Raw genomic sequence first — 25,567 nt, 5'->3', positions numbered from 1 at the left:
GATAAAGCAGAAAAAAAAAAAATAGGCAACAGTTGTTAGCCCAGGTGCCGATCTTTAAAAAACAAAAGTACTTTCCCTATTCCTTATTCCTTCACTCCAAAGTACAGAACAAAGTCATCTAATGGCTATTAACTTCTGTGTAAATCACCTAACTTCCCTAAATCCACTTTCTTATTTGTAAAATAAAGGAGTAACTGAAGAACACATCAGCAATTCTCATCAAGGATCAAGCACACACCTGGCCAAAACAATTTTTTTCACTAATACTACTAACAAAACATCAATGTTTACTAATAATTTTAAGAAAGAAAAACAGGAATGTATTCAAAGTTATCTGTGTACTAGGAAACCTCACTCATTTACATTCTGATGCATTTTCTTGATTGAGAAAGGGAAAGAATTAGCCAGCATGCCAGTACTGGCCTAGCAGGTGAATGTCATTTCTTTCTTTGAGTCTCTGGATAAGAACAGCTGAGAATTTTGGACTAATCTCTAGTGTAGTGTCTTATCCTCTAGCGATCTGGAGGATAATTAAAGTTCTTCTTAAGTGTAAGAATCTCATGATTGAATGTAAAGATAAGAAGTTAATCTGGGCCTTATATGATGCCTCAATATGTACTCAAAATATATTTTTGTTCAAGGACTCATCCTGTCATTTTAGATTTATTCTAGGCCTTTTCTAAAATAGGTCTCAAACCTTAAACAGTCCTACAACTATGCGGTACAATACCAACCTAAGCCAGACTTAAGCTGATACTATTACTATCTATCTGACAGCAAACCTCTAAACTAGAACCTAAAACAAGTTCTGTTGTGGGGAAAAAGTAGTCAGATACAGGAAAGATCATGTGCCTTTTAAATCTTAAATGACGGCCATTATCCTTTGGCATATATGTGGATAATATGCTACAGCATATCTGTTTATCTGTTTAGCCCTAATACCAGTCCCAAGAGGTCAGAAAATTGAAAATAATAAACCTTAACTATTTTTTTCAATGGTACAGAATTAATAAGTAACAAATGAATTATTTGAACCCAACTTGCTGTTTCCATAGAGATGTTGAAAAGCCCACCCAAACAGATGTGAATTTTTCTTCTGAAATATTCTGAGCACAGTGGGAAAAAATTCTGAAAACAAGTATGACTTCTTCAAGAGACTTATTTTATAAGCAGTAAAAAATCTTACCTCTATGATATAGTAAAATAAGTTACAAAGTCACAGATATAAATACAGTATGGTATTGGTCCAAGTACAGATACATAAACTAATAGAACTGAGACATACCAATGTTTACACGGAAGACATAATAAACTACCAATAGCCCCACAAAACAATGAACAAAATATGTACTGTTTGGAAGGTGACGTTAGGAAAACTGGCTCACGGTACCAAGAAAAACAAAACGGGATTCCCATATTAACGCCACATCCAAAGATGGACTATAGATGGACTAAAGAGCTAAATATAACAGATAAAATGATAAAGTTAAGAGAAAATAATGTAGGAAGATATCTTTGGGAATTAAGGGTAGGAAAAGACGTCAACAAATCCCCCGGAGCACTAAGTACTTTGATCGCAATAAAATTTGTGATTTCTGTTTAACGAAGGGCAACGTAAAGTTGACAATGATAAATTAAGAGAAAATATCTGTAATAGCTAAAAATGACAGAAGACTAACAGCAAGAATACACAATGAACTCCTGCAAATTAACAGGAAAAACCCCAGCAACTCTCAAGGAAAAAACGGACAAAGGAAATGAATAGGTAATTCACCGAAGAGGAATCCCAAAGAGTTAATCATTGCTACAAAGAAATATGCAAAGAAAAATAAGATACCTTTACAACAATACTGGTAAAAATCGAAATTAAGTGTTAGGAGGAAAGGAGATATAGGAACCCTCGCTTACTGCTGGTGAGAGTGAAGACTGGTGAAAGTATTCTGAGGAGCTAATTATTTACCAATATTTAGTCATAATCAGCAAAGATATGCCCCATGGACTTTTTGAGGACATCTACCGTAGCACTGTTCTGATGGGTGAGTTGGATGCAACGGGGGATAACATCACTAAGGGAACAGGATAGGTACAACGTGGAGGATGTAAACAAAGGAGTACTACAGACCAAGGAGAAGCAACGGCCTAGATCCGCACTGCTCGATATAGTGGCCACTAGCCATATGTGGCTATTTAAACTTAAGTTAAAATTACAGAAAACTGAGTTCCAAAGTTACAACAGCCACATTTCAAAAGCTCAATAGCTACATGTGTCTAGTGGCTACAATATTAGCACAGATTTAGAACATTTCCCACGTCTATCATTGCATGGATGATTCTTAAAAAGAGTGCTGAGAATCTAACAAATGTAAGAAAAGGGAATGAAGTCTATTGCACACTTAATTATGTAATTTGAAAAATGCACACACAAAGATGGAAATAAAAGGATAGCAACAAACATGTAAGTTACCTGTGGCGGGGAGGAGAACAGCAGAAATAAAGATATATATAGGGCAATATATAAGTAAAACGTGGAGGACCTTGGATGGACCAATGAGGCTGATGAACTACACTAAGAGATATTATTAATCTCCTTACTTGAGGTCCAGTACCAACAAATGTAAGCCCAGGTATCTTGGGGGAAAATGGTAAACTCCAACTCTTGATGCCCTCAGTAACGAAAACTTTAGGTTGCAAAGAGGGAATTTTTCATATCCATATTGCCAACCATTTTACATTTAAAGTTACACTCATCCTTATTGGCCTCAATCTCAATTCAGAGCTACGCTTCTTCACTATAGAGCTTTCCTCAGGGAAGAATGAATTTGATGTCAAGAAAGAACCATCAATAAAAAAAAAAAAAAAGAAAGAACCATCAATAGTCACTAAGAATAAAAGGTGAAACAGACTACTCAATTGCCACCCACATGAGTTATGGTATTGTTCTCCTCACAGAGGTATTTCGATAAAATATGGCAAATTCCACAAGTGGAATCAGATCAGTTTACACAATCCAAGAACAAGTGAAAATAATTTAATTTTTTGTACTTTTTCAATTTTCTTCAACAATTAGGAACTTTAAACTATTTGGAAATTTAGGAATGAAACATAATAAGATGACAATAGCCTGATACTGCTCAGCAAGGATTTTCCAGAAGGACGAGTTAAAATGTCCTTGAATGATTTTTATTAATGAAAGTAGAAAAATCTGAAACACGTTTAGTGGTAAGTTTTCCTTCGTCATCTCCACAGCAATTTTAAGCAGGTGGAGTTAATTTTAAGATACGGTAATACTAATTTTAGAAAACACATAATACTTAATTTGCACCAGGAATCAACTCATTTAATTCTCACAAAACTTTGAGGCAGTATTATTGAAATCTCAATTTCACAGATGAAATAGAGGTTAAGCAACTCGCCCAAGGTGGTGGACCAGGGGTAGACTGCATCACAAAACTATGCTACACCACCCATCCCTCCGATGCAGCATCCCCTAGGATTCAGACTTGCATTTACCTGGAGAATCTGACGGTGCCACACAGTAGAGTTCCCGGTTCGTGGCTTATGAGCCACATCGCTCGCTGGGCCATGATAAGCCACTAACGCATCAGCCTACTCTAAGGTGGCCCCGAGCAAGAGCGCAGACCGGCTTTCTCAGATGGGCTCTTCCCAGAAGTCCCGAGGCTCGCTCATCCTGAGCCGCCTTCCTCCTCACCACAAACAGGTCAGGCTCAGCAGAGAAGCCAGCCTCCTGCAGGTGAAGTGACTACAACCTCTGAGTCCCTCCTGGCCAACACATACCACAAACATCTCTGCGAATCCGCACCCAGAATCTGAGAAACTGACTAATCCGCAGCAACCCATGTACTTTCTTCCTCTAAAATCCACTTCCGGGACGGTGGCCCGCAAGGATCACGATTCCTCACGCGCCTGAACTGCGAGCCTCTCTGCGGTCCGCCAGCTGCTCGCTTCCCTCGCCGGCCCCTCCCGACAGCCAACCAGGCGCGCGCAGGTCCACTTCCGGCGTACGAGGCGGTGACAATGGGAGCGGCGCGGGCGGCGCCGGGAGGCAGCTGACAGGCGTCTGCGGCTTCGCTTCATGGCCGCTCTCCCGCCCCGCCTGGGCTCTGTGGGGAGCGGGGGAGCCTGCGGCGGCCCGGAGCCGGAGCCGGCGAGCCGAGCGGGGACGTGTGCGCGGCGCCGCTGAGGCGCAGCATGTGAAGAGGCAACGGCGTCCAGCGCGAGGCGAGCCTCTCCGCCGGCCGGGATGGCTACGACGGCCGAGCTCTTCGAGGTGGGTCGGGCGGCTCTTCGGGGAGTGGCAGGCCGGGGGTGCAGGCTGCGGGGGGCGGGCAGAGGCGCAGGCGTCCGCCTGCTGCCCGGAGCAGCCCTCGGAAGAAAGGTGCGGACACGAAGGGGTGGGGCGGCGGCGCCGGTGTCCGCGCGGGCGGGGCGTGGACTGGGGGAGGGGAGGCTGGGGGACCGGGGGGCGGTGGGCAGGGCCGCGAGCCCGGAACTGGAGGACTGGAACCCGCGGCGCTCGGGCGCTGGGAGATGCCCGGGGGCTGAGCCGTGGGCGCTGACTCAGGGAGCGGAAGGAGGGGCGGGAGCCCCGGGTTGGGCGAGCCCCGTCTTGTCGTTTGAGTCCTCGCGTGGTATTCTAAGGGGGCCCGCGAGATCGGGGCGACTGGGGGTTCGCGATGTTGAGTAGGTACTCCGTTAGTAAATGTCAGAAGTGGCACTCACATGCCTGCCAGTTTACTCTTACATTCGAAAAGGCTGAAGTATTTCTTAGGACAATAAAGGCCTACTTAGCCTTTCAGACTGGAAGGAGGCAAGACTAAAATCAACATTTGTGTTTGGGTCTTCAGGAATTTAAGTGTATTATAAAACCACCTCACTGCCAGCTAGAGAATCCTTAACGCGTGAGACAGTGAGCATTCTCATGTGTTTCCTTGAGCATTTTCAGTCTAAAACTTAAAATTTAATTTAGTGAAATCCAATATAAGGAGCTGTGATGTTTGAGATAATAGAATAGGGAAATTCTAACTGGACCACCAAGCAATGACATGTATAAGGGATCTTCTTTTGTGAAAGAAAAGAAAACAGGTGTGAAGAAAAAGGAAAGAAAGACCCTTTTGGTGTGTGCTTGTGTTTCATGATGAGTAACAGAAGTGTAATCATTGAGAAGACTGCAGTTGACAATAGAAAATTTCTCCATAAGTGCAGATTGGATCCTTTTTCTGCTTAAGATTCAGCAGGATTTTTTGGCTTAAAGGTTGAATGCCTTAGTTTTTCTAGCAATTGGGAAGTTTTCATTCGTTGCTGTTACTATAGTTTGGGTTTCTCTCAGCTTTTGGATAGATAATGCTTTTGTTGAGAGTAATAACATACTGTTATAATAAATTGTAATAAAATAGTGATTTGTGAGTGAGGCATTATAATTACAAGAAAGAACTTGGAAATATTAACTGCATTTCCTCAGATTTAAGTGTTGGGAGATGTATTGCATTCACTTCTCTCATTCCAACATTGTGCCATCTGGTTATTGATTGACACAGGAGCAGGGAGAGGCTCTTTCTGCTAAAAGCTTTTACTCTGTGTTCCTGGGAAAGATACTAAGTAGTTCTGTAGTTCCTTGTTCTATTTTTCATATCTTATAAAGGTAGAAATCTATTTATGAAGTTGAGATCTTTAATTTACTTAGTGAAATACGTGATTATACAGCTATTAATAGAAAACTGTTATTTTGTCGTACAGTTTGTAAGGCATTAACCTTTGAGTTAATGAATTCTGCTCCACATTCCCAATTGTGTTTCGGACTGTATTATATCTGTTTTTGTTTAAATGTTTGACCATAGGAGTCCATATAACTTATTTGAAAATATATTTGATTTCTGCCCCCCCCCCCCCCCCCCCGCCCCGGGTAAAGGAGAGGAGGTAGAGAAATATATGTGTGTATATACATATATATAAAATACATATATATGTTTTGCTTTCTAGGGTCCTGCTATTTAGTAAAGTAGTTAAACCAAATTAGAGTTTACCTTAAACTGAGTGACTCCAGTTATGCACTAGCCAGTAATATTCATTTACTGACCAATGATGATAGAGACAGACTAGTCCTGTGGCCAGAGGGTTCATAGAGCAACCTTAAACATGCTTCTGGATCTTAACTAATGTCACTTTCTCTTTCCTGACCATACGTAGCTTGTTGCTTCATCAAAATTAAAAGCATATTACATTAATAGTTACAATTAAATGTTAATAGTTACGATTAAGAAATGTATGTATCTTTTCAGCCCTATAATGGACTCTACTCTTGAATAAGTTATCACCTCTAAGTGAAAAATTGTTCTCTTTGCTTTAGAGGGAGGAGGGAAAACGCAAAAAACAAACCTCAGTCCTTGCTGCCATTTCCTGTTGCTACTGCCATCTGATCTACATTGTAGGACAAGTCAGGGAGTGTCTTTTCTGCTGCTTCCCTTTCTTAGTCACAGCTGGAGAACTGTGGGAAACAGAGGTCAGGATGTAGTCAAGGATATTTTGTTTTTACGCATCCTGGTTTTAATGCACTATTAAGTTGAATTGTGCTTTCATTTTTCCAGCCTGAAAAAGAGGTTAAATCTATACAAAGTTATGCTTTGAATCCATGAATTTTCATAAGTGTTAACTCTACTTCTTGTAAAATCTTATTAGTCCAACAAGACTTCCTTTTTTAACATAAACATCTTCACACAACAAAATCAAACTACAGGATATTTCCTCAGTTAATAGAAATGATTTAGTAGTAGATGATTCAGTTATTTTAATAGTGTGGATCCTGGAAATTGACCAGAATACCTTCTTAGTTTCAACCCTAGGTGACAGATCTTTCTAAAAGGATCTATCTGTAGTGTTTCTAAATGATTACCTCAGGATGAACATTCTAAACACGAATTCCTATGTGGTTTGGATTAATTATGACCTCTACATATAAAAATCGACTGGGGTAGTAAATTCTTTTTCCCCTGTCGAAAATATTTCTCTCTTCTCTTACTGCACTGCTGAGGACGTTGTTTTCCCTTCTCAGGTGCTGTTTTGCTCTCCTGTCATTCTTCTGGAGTCTCTACTTATCTTTGGGCAAGCTGCCTTTATGGGAGTCTTGTTTGTTAACTAGAGTCAATCACCTGTTCATTCAGCAAATATTTGTTGACAACCTATTAAGTTCAAGATAAGGTGACAAAATTAATGAGGCTGCATGTCTCCAAAGGGCATTCCAGAGAAATAGTAATCCTATGAGATGTGCTGCAAAACAGCCCAAACGGTACAGAGGCCAAATAAGTTTTGGAAATGGGTATACTTTGTTTCATTAGAGATTTGCAATATATCTTAGTATGTTAAAGATTCTGAAAAGTTCATTTCCCAAACTGTTTTGACCCTAAGAGTTTTATTTTATACTGCTTGTTAATTTTGTGAATTCCATGGAACATACTTTGGAAAATGTTGAATTATACATAGAACCTGCCATTTATCGTGAAGTGGGGGGAGAGAAAATGGCTATATAACTACATACTCTTGAAATAAAGTTATGAATGGTCTCAGAGAGGTCTAGATAAAGTACTGTAGGACTTGAGAGGATGGGAGATTACCTCTAGAAGTGGGAAAGGATTAGGAGGTGGCATTTGAATGATATACAAAAGATAAGTTAGATTTGAGTTTGTGGAACTGGGTGGAGGGACTTTCCAATAAAGCATACAGAAAAGCCAGGACATAAAGGGCGGTAAGTGTAGCCCCTGGAGACGAAGAAAGAGTTCATTTTGGCTGCAGTATAGTATGCATGAAGAGGAGTGGCATGTAAAGTAAATTGGGTTTTAATTGTGGAGGTCCTAATGCCAGGATTACGAATTTGATTTTTTTCTTTTCCTGTAAATAGGTGCCTTGATAATAGTGTTTGAGGTCAGGTAATTTGACTGTGGTGACGATAGCTGTTTGACTTTCAGATTAGAGTATGAATAGCCAAGAAGACATTTTTGCTCACACACATTTCTCTCTCTTAGATTTTCAAACTAAGTTACAAAAGCTATTTAAACAGACTTATTAAAAAAGATCTCTCTTGTTCAATTACTAGCTAAATATATATTAATGAAGGTGAGATATACAAGTAAGGAGCACTCCTTTACCTTCAGGGTGTTGAAATGCTACTTGTTTTAGCCATTATTAGCTGTTAAAGAAGTGTTTATGGAAACTGGCTACCAAGTACAGCATCATGTAAAGGAGAAAATGTATTCCTTCAGCAGGTATTTATTGAGTGCCTTACCTACTGTAGGTCAGAAGTCATTCTAGGTACTGGAGTTGAAAGATGGTTTTGTTTTTTTTCTTCTCCGCCTTCTTCTCCCCAAAGCCCTCGAGTACATAGTTGTATATTCTAGCTGTAGGTCCTTCTGCTTGTGCTATGTGGGATGCTGCCTCAGCACGCATGGCTTGATAAACAGTGTCATGTCCACACCCTGGATCCAAAGCGGTAAAACCCTGGGCCACCGAAGTGGAGCGCCCGAACTCAACCACTCGGCCACGGGGGCCGGCCCCATGAAAGATGGTTTGAGTTAAAAATCTAGTTGGGGGAGTAAAAGGAGAAGAACTCTGTTTCTTCTCTCAACACTCTACCACTTCTCTCAATACTTCGCTTCTGACACCAGATATGTGAGGGCTTTTCCCACAGCTCACTTCAGTTTTCCGGCAGACACCAACTGGGCGTCCTACAATTCAGTTCAATTCTGACACTGTTCACCTGGAGTTAGCATCAGATCCCACAAGCTGAGCTGCCCCAGCTGATGGCACATGGAGCAGAGACTAGGTTTCCCTGCTGAGTTGTGCCAAATTGCAGATTCGTGAACAAAATGTTGATTATTATTATTTTAAGCCACTCATTTATTGGAGTGGTTCTTATGCAGCAGTAGATAACTGGAACAGGAGCTGATCAACTTATCTACACCAAGATCCAGTAGACTTCTACCACTCTTAGTAGAGTGGTGGAGGTAGAGGCTTAAGAGTAATAGGGTTACGTTTGATATTTTGTATTCTGAGTTCTCTAGTCAAACCAATTTGGAAGTGAATTTTTGGAATGAGTAAGTCCTTACATTGAGGTTAACTTATTGACTGCACGTGTGTGTAATTACTGTGAAATACTGAGTCCTTGGCATGCTCAGGAAATTGGATAGTCTGGTGTGTGTGTGTTAGAGAGCAATCTGAAAGATTGATTTTTACTGTTCTCTTAATAGTGGGTCCAAGTTTTATGTAATACTCACCCTCAAAAAACAAAAAAATCCAAAAGCTAAATGAAAGTTCTGGTTAGTTGAGTGGTATATAGTTTAAAAGTTTTGATTGTTAAAAGTTTATGTATATAAGATATTTTAAAAACTTGAGCTAACTTTTCTGATGCTATTTTCTTTCCTTGGAATTGAAGTATGAAAATAGTAATAAGAGAATATAGCTAACTATGTAATATATACATCTTTGGTTACTGAGGACATAATCAAAAAAGTAAATGATTCCTTGGATTCGCTTGCTTAATTTTATCCCAGAGGCATTTATTAAGTGCCTGTAAATATGTTTAATGTGTAAATTTGTAAATACACTTAATTTGATTTGAAATGCTAATGGAAGATTATATAAGAGATTTTAGGTGATAATTTTCATGGTCTTTATATGATTTTAAAAGACATCATAGTAGAGTGGGAAAACCTCTGGGCTACAATACCAGTTTAGTACCTTGAGAAGACTTAAATGTTGTTTCGTCAGTTTACTTATGTATAAAAATGAGATGAAAGGGTTGGCTGAGATGATATTTAAAGACCATTCTAGTTTAAAATTTTTAAAGTCTAATTCTATAATTTTGCTGAAACTGGTATAAAAATTACGGTAACATTCTGTTGCCTTTCTCTTTTGGGCATAGAAATCTCATATTACTTTACTGTCAGAAGTAAGATATATTCTGTCCTGCAGAGAGATTTTGTTTAAGAGAATCTAAAATATTTTATAAAATTCTAAAGTACCGCATTTAATAGTCTTCAAAATAATTCTGCTAATATGGTTAATTGGCTAATTTTATCATAGTTTGAAGAGCTGGTGTCCCCTGCAAGATTGAATTTTAAAGTTGACTTTAGTTTAAAAAAAGTAAAACTATTCCTCTCATAGTGTTGCAGGTAGTTTTCAAAATTTGCCTTAGTTGTATTTAAGCATCTTAATGTGCTTTATCTTTCTATGTTTCCATAGGTAGAATGAATCCCATTTTGCTAGCCTGAGACAAAATGAAACATTTTCTGGTGCTTTTCAAAAAAATCAATACTCAATAAATATAATTTGTTTATTAATCTGCCATGAAGCACATAAAGAGTCTCATGAAAACCAAATCAAATGGGGTTAAAAAGCAGAGGCCAAATGTAGTAAAATTCATTTAGTTTCAGTGCCAGAATTGCATAAGACTCATATTTGGTTTCTATTAGAATCTTGGATTTAAAGCACCATAGAGTGCCTATTCTTTATTTCTGGGGTGTGGTATGGTAGTCTTTTTGGTTTTGGCTATATGGATCAAGGCTTGATTTTTCAAGATCCTTTGCAGGGGATTTGGCCGTGGCCCCAACTAGCACATGTTTTGATTTATTGTGCATCTATGGTTGTGCTCAACCTTGTTCTGTTGACCACAGCTGGAAAGCAAAAGAAGTGTATGACAGATCCTGCCCTTGCTTTCAATCTAAGTGTGGAGAAAAGTGAAACTTGCAGAAGTTATGATGAAACAATAAATGGCAAAATGAAAGTAACATATTGTTCTGTGTTGGGATTTGAATTTTTAAACCTTATGAGGGTTTAAGAGTGAAGAAATTAGGGGAGATCATGTATGGGAGGAACTCCTCAATAATGAAATGGGAATTGAGCCAGGCTTTGCGTAATTTATAAAGGTGTTTGAATTGTTCGAGGAGAAAGGGTATCCTTGTGGGATGAGTTACCTGCTAGCCACAGGTGAGGAAGCAGAAGTAGCATGGGTTTGAAGAGAAGACTGCAATAGGCTGATGGTAGTATGGCTGTTCTTTTTGGGGTCCAAAGAAATTTAGGTAGGTTGTGTCAGATAAGAACCTTAAAGGGTAGACGTAAGAATGTGAACTTGGTAGTTTTAGAATTGCATAGAGAACTTTCTGATTAAAAGGAAGTAATGTTTTAAAGATCAGTTTAGCAGTGGTATGCTCAGTAAATTTAAGGAAAACACCTTATAGGTAGTACTTGAACCCATGGATTAGCTGGTTTAACAGGACACAGAAATACTTTTCTTTGAAATCCCCTGAGCCTTTTACCTAGGCTAGGGGAAAATGTTCTAGTTTCTTTGCATTTGTGAGTGGTTCTAACACATTGTATTGGATCTATTTTGGGGAAAGATAGTATAAGAAAATGTAAAAGTTAAGTTCGATTTTCTCAAAGAAACAATATTAAATTAGGGATTTATGTTTCTGTCCAAGGGCTTGATGTTGAACTTTTAAGAGAAAAGTCCACAAACCCCACGTTTTTCTTACGATTGGTAGCATTTGTAAAGAATAAGAAATCAGTTTAACAGAGCAACACAGTAATCAATTATGTAAAGTTGGATTTAACGTGATAGGATCTTTGTAGCGCATACTTGTTAGATTTTTGTTTTTATTTTGGCAATTTTTGCTTTTAATTATTATAGTGAAACAGAAGGTGAAGATACACTTTTGTCAGGTTCATGAAATTCTAAAAGTTTTTTGGGACTTGTTTTATAGGTATCTTTGAGAATCCTCTTGGGGGGACTTGGTCATTTGGAAGTCTTAGAATTTGTTAATTTGGCTTTTTTCTCATTGTAACTGCATTTGCAGCAAGGTTAAGTATTAGAAAGCAAGTTATTGGGATTTGGTTTTATAAGCAGAAAGGTTTTTGTTTTATTTTTTGCTTTTTTGGAACTTCCATTCCATTGGGATCAGTAGTTGATTTATCTTAAACCTTTGTAAAAATTTGATTGCCTTTGAGGGTAAAAGCTGCACTTTGCTTGCAGGACACTGTTCTCTTCTAATTTTTCCTCCTCTGTCTCTGGCCCCTCCTGCTTTGTCTCTTCTGCTGGATCCTTTTCCTCCCTCATCTCCAAATGCTGGTATGCTCTTCTCCTTTCTAGGTGATCTCATCCAGTTCTGAGTTTTCAATAACTCTAAAATTATGTCTAGCTCCAATTTCTTCCCTGTAACACAAACTTATTTTCCTATGTGCTCTCCATTTTCACTTGTGTACGTGAGAGGCTTCTACAACAGATCACGTGCAGAACTCGTTCCCCGCTTCCTCTTCTCTTTTCTCAGTCTCAGTAAATGGCACCGCTCACCATTTACACACTTGTTCAGGCTGCAAACCTCTGTGTGTAATCATGATTCCCTTTTAAAATTTCTCTCCACGTCCAATCCATCAGCAGTTTGTATGAGTACAAATGTCATGAACCTGACCTTTAAAATGCCATGAACCTGACCATTTCTCAGCACCCCCTCCACTGCCACTTTCTTCTGAGCCATTATCATCTCTTGACTACTACAGTGTTACAGGTTGAGTTCTCTGAGAAGCAGACTTTGAGACAGACTTTAGTGTGCAGAATATTTATTAGAAAGTACCCTTGGGTTGAATATCTGGGAAGGGCAGGGTGAGGAAGAAAGGTTCGGCCTATAGAGTAGTAGAGCTTTATAATGCTGGCCCCCATGGGGACTTCTGGAACTAAAATGACTTGTCAGAATTGTTCTGCTTTGGACCAAAATGGTCAGGCCTTTATATCTCTATCTTAGTCAGTCATTGGATACAGACCACATTGGGAAAGGTATGACCTTGGGTGAGGTGGCTTTCTGCAGCAGAGGAGATCCATGAAAATACTGCCAGGTGAAGGCAGTCTGCTGACAGCACTGCTAGCAGGTAGGGCAAGTCCCTTCTTTGAAGGGAGATCTGGATGACACATCACTGTGTCCGCCACAGACCACCCCTGTGCCACTAGACTCTACTTCTTCATATACATTTGGGGAGTTGCTCCTCCAGCATTCTGGTTGGGGTTCTTATCCTGGAGAAGCATTAGGTGAGTGGGATGAACTACATAAGGCCCCTACTGTTACAGCAGGTCTCAGCTTGCAGTCAATACTTGTCGTTTCCCTCTACTACTCTCCATTCTAGCTCCCCCTCAGCTTTAGCTAGTACTTCTGTTACTCTTGGTGGCTTAACTGGTTACCATACCCTTCTTAGGCCAGAGTTGCTGCACTTGTCTATGGTCAGAATTGGTCAAAGGAGTATGAAGAGATCCCCCGTGAGGTGATCTGTGTGTCAAACATATTGTTCCCTGCACCCATTGTGTAATTGCAGTCCTGCCTCCTGAGGATAAGAGTCAATTGCTCCTGCCAGAGATAGTCACTCCTCTTCTTGCCTTTTATTCCCTGGATATAAGCCAAAGTGCCTAGGCAGCACCTGTAGTATAGTTTAATGGGATTCTTATTATGTTCTCAGGCAAAAGTGTTCTTCCTTTGGAGATCAAGACCTCTAGCCCTGTAGATCCAAGAATTGCAGGAATAGCAAGTATAAATTGGGAGTCACGATAAGCAAGTCCACTGGTGCTTTTACTCCCTGTTCCCAGACTCATGTGTTTTTCCTTTTGGGGACACAGCATCATATAAAGGTTTTTAATTCGGAATGTATACTGCATCTTGAAAGATAGTGCTCCATCTTTGTAGAGTGTTGTCTTTGAACTGGTGCTTCAGCTCTGCCTTCAGCTGGCTGTTCCTGTGCTCTGTCAGACTGGCAGCTTCTGGGTGGTGGTGTTCGTGATATGACCAGTGGATCACCTCCTTTGCTATAAAATGGGTCTCTTGGTTTGATGTGATATGTAGGATCCCATGCCGGGGGAACAAACACTCTCACTGAGGAGAGGTAAACCCAACTTGGAATGTTTCTCTTCCTGTCAAAATTAATTACTCTTCCAGAATGGAAAGAACCCATTGTAGTCAACTTGCCACTACATATCTGATTGGTCTAATTGAAGGATAGGCCTGTTTTAGGGGCTCAGAGTTGGTCTCTGTCACTGTTAGGCTAGATATTCAGCTTTGACAGTAGCTAGATCAGCCTTCGTAAATAGGACCTCATGCTGTTGGGGCCGTGTTGTCTCTGTACTGTATTCACTCTCTTTATGTGCCCACTGTGCTAATGCTGGGCAGAGGCTGGTTGATGTCAGCTGGCACAGTCGTTTTGTCTACTTGGTTGTTTAATTGTTCTTCCATGGTGGATGTCCTCTGGTGTGTGCTGACAAAAGTGTGTGATAGAAACATCTTCACACTTCATGCCCACTCTCGTGTATCTATCCAACATGCCCCTACCACAGACTTCCCTGTCCTCAGACTTACAGTCTTTCTCCTCTGATAGCCAGACCCTTTGCCATTGTGTGTGAGTCCATATATATTCTAACGTCAGGTCAGTTCTCTGTCCACCCAAGAGGATGACCAGGTGTATTTCCTCAAGCTATACCTATTGGGAGGATTTTTTTCCTGCCATTGAATTTCAGGGCCACCTCTGAGTGAGGCTGTAATTGTAGCTGCTGTTCATTTTCAGTTGGTACCCACTTGCCTAGCAAACTCTCTGTGAACCAAGCTCAGGCTTCCTCCTTCTTCATCAGCTGGTGGTAAGAGATCCCTCATAAGGCCATACTTGTGAGTTGAGGGAAGGGGTGCTAGTTCAATAGTGGTGGAAGACATGGGAGTTTGGGCTACCTGCTTATGCAGTTTACTTTCTGGTCCTGTTTATGTTTGATCTTGCGTTTACCAGTTCCATCTGATGGATCGTTCTTGGGTCCACTTGACACAATGACTTGGTGAGTCTTTTAGAACCTAGCTCATGTTGTATAGTTCTGGGTACATGGTCCCCTCATGTCCTGTGGTCAGGTGTGCCATCTCTACCAGGGTCCAGTAGTACATGAGGAGTTGTTTTTCAGAAGGTGTATAATTCTCTGCTGCAGATGGCATGATCTTGCTTCACAATTCAGGGATCTGTGTTGTGATTAGCTCACTGGGGCTTGCCAAAACTCCACATGACATTGTTTCCCAACACTGATACCTTTGATACTTTACTAAACACTGATTAGTGTTTATTAAACACCGTAAGGTCTTCTAGGTTGTATGGCCCTCACTTCTGCAGAGCCATTTTCTGCTTTTGTGTCACCTGATATATGTGCCAGAGCAGGAGTGGAATATGCTGCCTCCAGAACCTGAAAAAGTCTACCGCATGTTATGTGTCTTTTCTTGTAGTGGGAGGTGCAAGGTACAATAATTTGTCCTTTACCTTGGATAAGATGTCCCAGCATTCCCCGACCACCATAAAATTTTTACTGATTCGGTGTGCCCTTGAATCTTTGTGTGTAGTATATGTCCCAGTCTCTGGGACACTTGTGTCTTACCAGTGCCCCTCCAATTTGCTCACCGCTTCTTGCTTATTTGGCCCAATTAGCCTGATGTCAGTTAGTATGATGGATCAATAAGGTGTTCTGCAGGATATCCATATGGTACAGATCATGTTATAATAGAGGATAAAAGAGTTCACACAGTTTTGAAGCAAAACTGTAAATGGGTACTATTGTCAGTTCTATGTGACTGTGAACTGTCAGGGATAGAAAAGAATATATCCACCAAATCTTTGGCCATATACTGTGAGGCTGGGAAATACTACATCTAGCATGACAAATGTAACTGGGGCTACTTTTTAGTTGATTTTGAAGTAGTTATCCTCCAGGATTTGTCTGGTTTCTGCAAAATCCAGACTGATGAATTAAATGAGAAAAATGATGGGTAACAGCACCCCTGCATCCTTTAGATCGAGGATTGGCAAACTTCCAGCCTGTGGCATAGATGCCTGTTTTTAAAGTGTTGTTGATGTACAGCCATGCCCATTTGTTTATGTATTGTCTATGGCTACATTTATACTACAAAGGCAGAGCTGAATGGTTGTAACAAAGACTGTGTGGCCTGCAAGCCTAAAATACTATCTGGCCCTTTAAGAAAAAATTTGCTGATCCTTGCTTTAGAGCTTTAAGAGTGGCACTAATTTTTTTGCCATTCATTCCCCTTGATTTACTACCTTGAGTAGAGAGAGGCAATTTCGGAGACTTCTACTTGGACTTCACCACTATAATAGCTCTTACTCTATATACCAAGGACCCAATGTGGGAGTTGCGTCACCCATCAAATATGTCTATCCCTGGTAATACATTTGCAGACTGGGAAAGTGGCCGCTAGTTGGGCTAATGGACCCATTGGAGCGATGGTGAGCTGGACCTTGGCTAGGAATCTGTTTATTACTTGGCACCCATATGTCTTCACTCTTTTGAGTCCATGATGCTTTGAGTTAATCAAGTATCAATGTCAGCTAGGACCCTGTCTATAACAGAGCTCAAAATGTTTGAGTATTCCCCTTTTCCTAGTGTACAGTTACTCAAGTAAATTGTTGTACCTCTTTTTAGGGGAAGGAATAGTAGAATCATTACTGCATATATTTGCCAGCATATTGCAGAGTCCTTCCTCCTGGGAACGTGGTCTTTTCTTCAATCCATAGTAGGGAATATATCATAGAACCTCCCACAAGATCTTGGTACAAGCTCTGGACTCTCACTGCCTCCCTTGACCTCATCTGCAGCTATTTTCCCCTTCAGTCACTCTGCACTAGTCTCACTGGCCTCTTGTCATTGCTTGCATAATAAGTTTGTTCCTGTACTTGGAGCATTCCTTCCCCAGATGGCATATTCCTCAGCTGCATTTGCGTCTTTGCTCAAAATTTATTTTCTTAGGCCTTGCATGATCTCTTCTACCAAAAAATAATCCCACTCCTATCCATCATTCTGTATCCTCTTTCGTTTTCTTCGTATTTCTTAATTGCTTTATCATATATCTGCTCATTTGTCTGTCACTCTCCTCCATGAGATCCACAGGAGCAGAAATTTTTCTCCTTCCTTGTTTACTGCTGTTTCCTGGGTATTTAGAATAGTTGGTAGCATGTAGTGGGCTCTCAATTAATATTTGTTAAATGAAGGAATACTGTATTTTGAGAAAACTGAAAATATTTCGTATGAAAAAATCCTTATTTTTTCACCATGTCTCTTATATTTATTTGTTGATTTATAAGTTTTTGGACATATATCGTTTAATAAAACTGGTATATTGAAATTAAGGAACAGTGTAACATGTTTAATTGAAAACTACAATTAGTTGAAACTAATAAATGAATAACACATAAGAATTAAGATTATTAAGTATTTACACAAGTATGTATGCAAAAAAAATTCACAGAGAAAAGGACTGTGATTAATATATAAAGTTATTTATTGGAACTGTTGTGGACTTTTGGAAGAACTGACTACTTCCTAAATTAATTTAGCATCTTTTAAAGAAAAAGCTCTTGATTTTACCAGAAGTGAAGACTTGGACTTTTCAAATCATGTAGGTCTATATGACGTTGGATTAAATAACCTTTTTGTATCACACAATTTCAGAGGCATAAAATGAATCAATGCTAGTGGAACCCATCTCATAAGTATTGAATGAGCTATAAGTATGTAAAGCGCTAGGCGTATATCTGGCACATAGTAAACAAAAAAAATTTAGCTGTCATCACTATCTCATCATTATTTAGGGAAATTTCATGTGCTTGTGAGATTTTCCACAGTTTCTGGGTAGCTTAGTTTCTAAAGTTCTAGGTAGCTCCAAACATAAATCCCTGTGTCTTGAGTCAATGTTTTTCAATTTATATATGTAAATTAAGGATTGTTAGACATACATCAACTCTTTTGCCTAAACAGAAGTGAGGTAGACTAGAGGTTTGATTATCTAAATGATTTGATAGAGGGCCAAAAAGAATTATTTTGCGGAATATCTAATTCATCCTTAGGATTTCATTTGCAAACATGTCAGCACATAGATAAATTGAATTTTCTTTAAAGTAGCTAGCAATCTTGTTTACTTTTTATGACTTAATCATATCAGATAGCTTTCCTATAATGAAATCTTATGAGAGAAACTGGATTGATATGACTGCTATTTTTCACTTATTTGACCACTATGAAAGAGCCTTTTATAGTAAAATGTAAAAAGTCTTAAAAAAATTTTAATACCTGCTTGTATTGTTTTCTCTTCTTTCTGCTTGATGTTTCCTTATAAAATATGTACCAGTTTGAAAGTTGATAATGGATTTTATGTACAGATAGGCTTGTGACAGTTTGTCAGTTGTCTGATAAAATAATTTGTTTGCGTTATTGATGTGTCAGATGATTTGAATGTTTATAAATATAAGTAGAAATTTTAAAAGACAAAGTAAATGATGAGCATGTGCCTTCATTTGGCAATTTTCACCTTTTTAGCTTCACCTCTTATCTTTACCACCTAACTTTAGGCACAAGGAGCTACTTGTAGTTTCCCAAAGTTGCCATTTAAATTTACACAACAATAGTAGAAACAGAATGATTTAAATCTCAGCTCTGCCATATACAACTTGTGTTATCTTAAGCAAGTAATTACCCTCTCTAAATCATGGTTTCCTCATCATAAAGTGGAGATAAAGTAGGACCTCCCGTAAAGGTCTTATTGAAAGTAGTAAATGAGATAATGCATGTGAAGTGTTTATGTGAGCTATTATTCTTTTTGGTATTCCTATTCTTATTCTGATAGTTTTTCTTATTCTGATGAAATTCATCCTCTCATTTCTCCTCTCACATCAGACTGGTGAATCGTTATCTCAAGTGCCAATGTGATGATAATAATGATTAAAAAGGACAAGTTTATCATCTGTTAGTCTTAACTGTTACCTCTTTCTAGATGCTTCCGTACATGGTCTGTCTGATCTAGTCCATGCTTCTCAGTTCTTCTTATGGGTTAGTCTCAGTCTTCTCTTTCCCTGGTGGTCTGGAAAACTGTTTGTTCTATTTTTGTTTGGCTAATTTTTCTTCTTTCTTCTGATCTCAGCTTAAGTGTTAAAATCTCAGAATGTTTGCCTGTGCAGCACCCACTTCCTGCCATTCTTCTTCCATCCCTCACTATCTTCCCATCATCTCTGCTCCTGTTATGTACTCTTAGAACGTCCAGGACTTTTCTTTCCCTCACATTTATCGCAATCGTAATTAGTTATTTCTATAATTACTCATTTAATGTTGGCACCCTTGCCTAGATCATTTCTATGAGGTCCTGCAGGGGACCCTGTCTGTTGAATTCACGTCTGTGTTCTTAGTTCCTGCCACAATGCCCAGCATAGTAGTTGCTCAGTAAGCATTTGCTGAGTTAATGAAAATCCCGTTTCCATTGCCCAACTACCTGTTGAATTAACCATTCAGTAATGTTAATACTGAAGTTTGTGCACAAATTTTTAATTTTACTTGTCACATACTATTGAATTCTTTATTTGTATTTTTTTCCCTGTTAGGCTCTGAGTTTCTATGAGTTTTTATGAGGATGCAGTTTGTGTTTTATACATCTTTTTATTCAAAAGCCTAACAGAGTGCTTGGCACTGGAAATTTTATTTTTCAGTGAATGTTTATTAATGAAAATATACTTTTAAAGTAGGATTAGCAAATGGAAAATTTTACAGATATAAGAATTCAAACTGGAATTACCAGCAAATGCTACCAGTTTAAATTACATGCTGAGTGGGAGGCAATATATGATATCTATCTGCATGAAGGAGGGTAGTACGGAAAATATGTAAATTAGTGTATATTAGTCTAAAAAATGCATTAGCTGATGGTGAACATTTGAATGTCTATTTTCTTGATTGGATATTCTACTGTAACATTCTTTTTTATATAATTAATGCTTTTTCTCTAAGAAAATTTAGAAATTTTGTATCCTGCTTTTGTCAGCAGATTTATGTGAGCATTTTTTCTCACTTCATTAAATTTTTTTACAACATGATTTTAATAGGAGCATAGCTTTTCATCTTATGAGTTTACCATAATTTTTCAGTAATGATTTTGTTGAATAATTATATTAACAATTTTTTAGTATTATACATAATACTCAGTGAACATTCTGCAAACATTTTTGTGTTCATATCTGCTTTTGCCTTAGAATTTTAAAAGTAGAATTACTGGGTTAAAGGGTGCACACATTTGTCATACTGTTCATGTTACAAATTATTACCTATCGTCCTCCAAAAGTATTGTACCTGTTAACATTTCTAACAATAATGAGAGTGAATTTAGGCTTAAATTTAGGCTCTACTGTATTGCATATTTTAATTTTAAAAAAACCTTGTCAGTTTGAGTTAAAAAAAAGTGATAATTTGACCTTATTTGATTACTGGTGAGGCCACATATATTTTATGTTTCTTGGCCATTTGTACTTCTTCCATAAATTGTTTGCATTTTTTGCTCATTTTTCTATTGGAGTGTTCTAACTGGTCATAATATTGTTCTAATATTTTAATATCTTAATTTTCATTAAGTAATTTGTTTATTGAAGATGCTTTAAGTTGAAAAAGTCTTGTACATTTCAATAATATACAGTCATGTGCCGCATAACGATGTTTCAGTCAATGACAGACCACGTATATGACAGTAGTCCCTTAAGGTTAGGACTATATAGCCTAGGTGTGTAGTAGGCTATGCCATCTAGGTTTGTGTAAAGTACTGTAGGGGAGGAAGAAGCTTTCCTCTACCCTCCTAGGTTCTCTGGCTGGTCTAAGAATTAAATTGACTTGAGACAGGTTAACAGCAGAAAAACAAACAAAAGTTTAATACATATATACATGGGAGAAACCTGGGAAAATGGAGTAACTTGCCAGAATGGCTGAAGCCTTCACCTTAAATACCATCCTCAGCTAAAGACAAAAGATATTCGGGGTAGGGAGAGTCAGGGACTTCAAAGGGAAGGAAGGCAATTCACAGGTAGGTGAAAAGGAGCAAATGTTTGGAAAACAGGTATTTCTCTAGCCACACAGAAACAGAAGAACACAGGGACACCCAACAAACAGACTTTTCTAGGTTCCTCCTTGACCACCACCTAGTTCATGTTATGCTAAGGTGATAGCTCTCTTCCTGAGACAGATTTTTTTAATCTGAATTCTTTTAGGCGGGTAGGGGGGAGGTAACAAGAACAACTCTCTGAGTCTTTTTTTTTTCTTAAAAATAATCAATCTAAAATAATCCTTGTGTTAAAGAGACGTATTTTGGGGTGGCAGATTTTGTCCCGCTTCACACTTTATGATGTTCACAAAATAACGAAATGGGCTAATGATGCCTTTCTCAGAACGTATCCCCATCGTTAAACGACACATGACAGTAGTCGTATTTAAATAATTAGTAGTTTAATTCCATTTTAAGCTCTCACATAGTAGAACCTGTTTGATTTTTGTAAGTAGTATTAAGTTTTCTTTGAAACTTTCTTAAAGAAGCTTTATTTTGTAAACTAGGAGCCTTTTGTGGCAGATGAGTACATTGAACGTCTTGTATGGAGAACCCCAGGAGGAGGCTCTAGAGGGGGACCTGAAGCTTTTGACCCTAAAAGGTGAAGTAAAGATGTTTTCTTCAAAGACACAATCTAGTACAAATTTGTGTTTGGAGTAGAGGTGACTGCTGGAATTCCTCTCAGTGTTCATGTAAAGGGATTTTAGTTAACAATTGGCCAGTAAAAGACACAAGCATTAGAAATTTGGGATTGATTTTTTTCCTCTTACATTTGTTTTATTTTAGAGGAGGACTTTAACTGATATGAGGGGAGGGATTTTATTGCACTATAAGAATTTAATTCTTTCTCCAGTTAGTAATAAATTAGAAAAGGTTGGTTACATTGCTAACATAAAAACATGTTGAGTATGTTGTTTTAAGTATAGTTGTAAATCAGGGGAACAGAAAGTCACTGTGCCTTGGAATGCACAATATTATTTTTATATAGTACATTTACTTTTTTGACTGTTTCTATAAAATTGTTGTCTATTCTGGGGGTTAATGGAGATTCTGGGTGATTTTCATTCACGTCAGAGATGATCCCTAATAAGACACTGTAGAGAAAATTTACATGATCATCCCTACTTCAAGGAATGCTCATTGATATTTTATTTACAATTATAAGTAAATTGGTCAGTTCTTAATGATTGATCCTGGATGGATTGATACATACTCTAATTTTCCTCTATTAGGTTATTAGAAGAATTTGTAAATCATATTCAAGAACTCCAGATAATGGATGAAAGGATTCAAAGGAAAGTAGAGAAACTAGAGCAACAGTGTCAGAAAGAAGCCAAGGAATTTGCCAAGAAGGTACAGGAGCTCCAGAAAAGCAATCAGGTAAACATTTAGCTAAGCAATGAATAGTTTGTATAGGCTATAATATTTTTATTTCCTTCCATTTTTAAGTTCTTGAAAAAAGTCTAGTCAAATGATAGTAGCTATTGCAGTTTCTCTCTACTGCTCCCATCCCATGGGATAAAAATGTTAATCATCATCAGGAACTCTTGGCACTGGCTTGCTACTGAGCTTTGGTTTGGGATTGCAGTACTCCCTTCTTAGGATGCTTTGGTATCTGGTACAGTGTGGTCCTTGCTTCTCCTCTAACAATGCAAACTTTCAAGAATGACACTTCAGCAGACCTCTATTTTAGGGCCTCATTATTAGCTTGGATATTTAGGTAGTCATTTGCATTCTCATTTAATCATGAAACGAAGTAATACTAGACCAACTATTGCCTGGATCAGGTTTTTCCCCAGAGGAAACCTGGTCTGAGAAGTTTCACAGAAGTCATGAGGTGTGTGCCCCAATGAGAATTCTAGTGTAACTGTGGGAAAAGCAGATGTGGAACTCTTTCAGAGTAAAACAAAGTCTCTAGATTGGCTCTGGAGTAAGTAGGCCAAGCTTCTTAGCCATTGTTAGGCCTTAGACTTAATCTGGAACCTCTAAATCCAGTGGACAGCCTGGGCCTGATCTGAAACTTGATTGTCCTTGTAAGTGTAGCTTGAGGAGCATCGCTTAGCATTGCTGCTTCCCAGGGGCTGTTAGTTCTTTTAGTGTTAGAGATTAGCAACCAATTTCTGCTCAAATTTCATTTGTTTAGATTCCTTCACTTAAGAATATATGGCTGTGAGAAAATAATTAATAAAGTCAGTAATTTACAGAAGATAATGTATTTTTAATTAGTAAAGATGATAGATTCCAAATACTTGTAATGCAGTTTTCCCTTGGTGGTAGTAATAGTATTAATAGTTAATCTAGGGGCTGGCCTGGTGGCATAGTAGTTAAATTCGTGTATTTCACTTCGGTGGCCTGGGGTCCGTGGATTCGGATCCTGGGTATGGATCTGTGCACTGCTCATCAGGCCATGTTCTGATGGCGTCCCACATACAAGAACTAGAAGGACTTACAACTAGAATATACAACTATGTCCTGGGGCTTTGGGGAGGGGGAAAACAAAAAAAGGAAATTTGGCAACAGATCTTAGCTCAGGCCCAATTTTCCTCACCAAAAAAAGAAGCCTGCAGGATACCAGCCTGGTGGCACAGCGGTTAAGTTCACATGTTCCGCCTCAGCAGCCTGGGGTTTGCCAGTTCAGATCCCGGGTGCAGACCTACACACTGATTATCAAGCTGTGCTGTGGCAGGTGTCCCACATATATAGTAGAGGAAGGTGGGCACAGATGTTAGCTCAGGGCCAGTCTTCCTCAGCAAAAAGTGGAGGATTGCCAGCACATGTTAGCTCAGGGCTAATCTTCCTTAAACAAAAGAAAAAAGTGTGCAGAAAAAAAAGTTAATCTAGCAAGTTCTGGAGCGAGTCTGCTCTGCCACTTATTAGCTGTGTAATCTCAAGCAACTTAACCTCTGTGTGCCTCAGTTTTTCCATCTATAAAATGGGTCATTGTAAGGATTAAGTAAGTAAATACATGTAATATGTTTAGAAGAGTGTCTAGCACAGAGGAAGTCCTTAGTAAATGTTTGCAGCTTTTTCCCCCTCAATTTAAGGATAAAACAAAAGTGTAATACTGAATTATCAGTAATTTTGTTAATGGCAATTGTAAGGCATTTATTGTATGTGATTTTCGTCTACCACAGGACAGCCAGTATACCCAGGGAAAAGGGGAAGAATATTCTAGGAAGTAATGTACCTTTGCCTCAGAGGAATAATTGTTACAGTCTTTTCTGTTTTCAAGACTAGGAAAAAACCATTTTCCCTTATTTATAATACTAGTATTGCCGTTTAAATATTTAAAGAAAATGTTATATAATTTATTTTTAAATAGAGTCTTTTACTTCTGACATATTTTTGACTCAGTATAGTAGTAAACGAGTTGTTCAGATTACTGGTCCCTTTGATACTTAGTTCTTTGTTTTCAGAATCATTATTTAGGACTAAATGGTACTGGGAACTTTGTTAAATAGGATGACTAGTAAGTAGCCTTGCTGTTCTGTTGATTAACATATGTATTCTTGATAAAATGTAATTATTTTAATAGTTAAAGGTGTAAAAGTCTGCAGCTTGGTTCAAAGGTTTTTAGATCATGCAGTGCTAACGGGCTTGCATCGTTTTTGTGGATCACCTCGTACATAACTTCTCTGGCATCTTTAATTACCTAAGTTAGAGAGTAGTGATGAGATTGGTGGTTTCGTTTTCATATGAATTAACTCATAAACATTCTCTGGTTGTATTTTATGCTTATGTACATTTTTCCTAGGTTGCCTTCCAACATTTCCAAGAACTGGATGAGCACATCAGTTATGTAGCAACCAAGGTCTGTCACCTTGGAGACCAGTTGGAGGGGGTCAACACACCCAGACAACGGGCAGTGGAGGCTCAGAAATTGATGAAATACTTTAATGAATTTCTAGATGGAGAATTGAAATCTGATGTTTTTACAAATTCTGAAAAGGTAAGCACTGTCAGAAGGATAAAAGCAAATTACAGCATTAATAATGATAACCTAATTACGAACTACAGTTATTACGTTTCAGAGTTAGACTTCAAATCATTGAGTAGCTGACTTATTAAAAATTTTTATTGCTCTGATATGTAAATTAGCACACTTGCCTGCAGCTTGCTGGTCAAGTGTTTATATTCAAATTTTTAATTCGATTGCCATTTTTCTTTATGAAATTATGTGTGGTTTAGAAATGGCCGAGGTAATTTTGTTGATAAACTTTTCTTTTCCATAATTGACTTTTAATATTATCAGAATTTAATAGTTACATGCCATTGGGTAAGGGGGTGGTCTGACCTAAATCCATGATAAGCTGCGGTATCTTTCTGTACAAGGAATTCAGAGCTTCTAGTTTTTATTACTTAAATAAAGATCTCCTCTGAAGAATTACAGCATAGTTTGGACAAAAGAGAATTGAAAAATCTGAATTAATTGTTTATGTTAATCCTTTTTGTAGCACACGTCATGTAGTCCTGGTCCAAGGGTACATGGTATTGGCTGCCCTATAATCTTTTGAAAGAAGGTTTTAGCTTACTTTCTTCCCCTTGGGGGAAAAAAATCAAAATACATGAAAAAATAGACACTAATGGATGCACGTGGTAGCATTGTCCACTAATATATTAAGTACAGTCTTCCTGAATTATTC

The 25,567-nt window shown here is 38.5% G+C and overlaps 2 protein-coding genes across 3 annotated transcripts in view; one reads left to right on the top strand and one right to left on the bottom strand.

The window, feature by feature from the left end:
• Positions 1 to 3,870, bottom strand: part of AP5M1 (adaptor related protein complex 5 subunit mu 1) — a 29,963-nt gene extending 26,093 nt beyond the window's left edge. The window contains exon 1 of one of the 2 annotated variants that reach the window (XM_046647190.1): positions 3,511 to 3,870. In XM_046647190.1, coding sequence (XP_046503146.1) covers positions 3,511 to 3,584 — 74 coding nt within the window. In that variant the 5' untranslated portion in view covers positions 3,585 to 3,870. The remainder of the gene's footprint in view (positions 1 to 3,510) is intronic. The other variant, XM_046647191.1, reaches the window with a different exon arrangement.
• A 183-nt stretch (positions 3,871 to 4,053) lies between these two features.
• EXOC5 (exocyst complex component 5) overlaps positions 4,054 to 25,567 on the top strand; it is a 50,602-nt gene continuing 29,088 nt past the window's right edge. Inside the window, exons 1-4 of the mRNA XM_046647189.1 lie at positions 4,054 to 4,288; positions 21,431 to 21,525; positions 22,157 to 22,304; positions 24,679 to 24,873. Coding sequence (XP_046503145.1) covers positions 4,262 to 4,288; positions 21,431 to 21,525; positions 22,157 to 22,304; positions 24,679 to 24,873 — 465 coding nt within the window. The 5' untranslated portion in view covers positions 4,054 to 4,261. The remainder of the gene's footprint in view (positions 4,289 to 21,430; positions 21,526 to 22,156; positions 22,305 to 24,678; positions 24,874 to 25,567) is intronic.

Source organism: Equus quagga, chromosome 20, assembly GCF_021613505.1.
Source record: "Equus quagga isolate Etosha38 chromosome 20, UCLA_HA_Equagga_1.0, whole genome shotgun sequence".
NCBI classification, from domain to species: Eukaryota; Metazoa; Chordata; class Mammalia; order Perissodactyla; family Equidae; genus Equus; species Equus quagga.
Note: the sequence above shows the minus strand (reverse complement) of the source record. Positions and strands in the feature narration are given on the sequence as shown.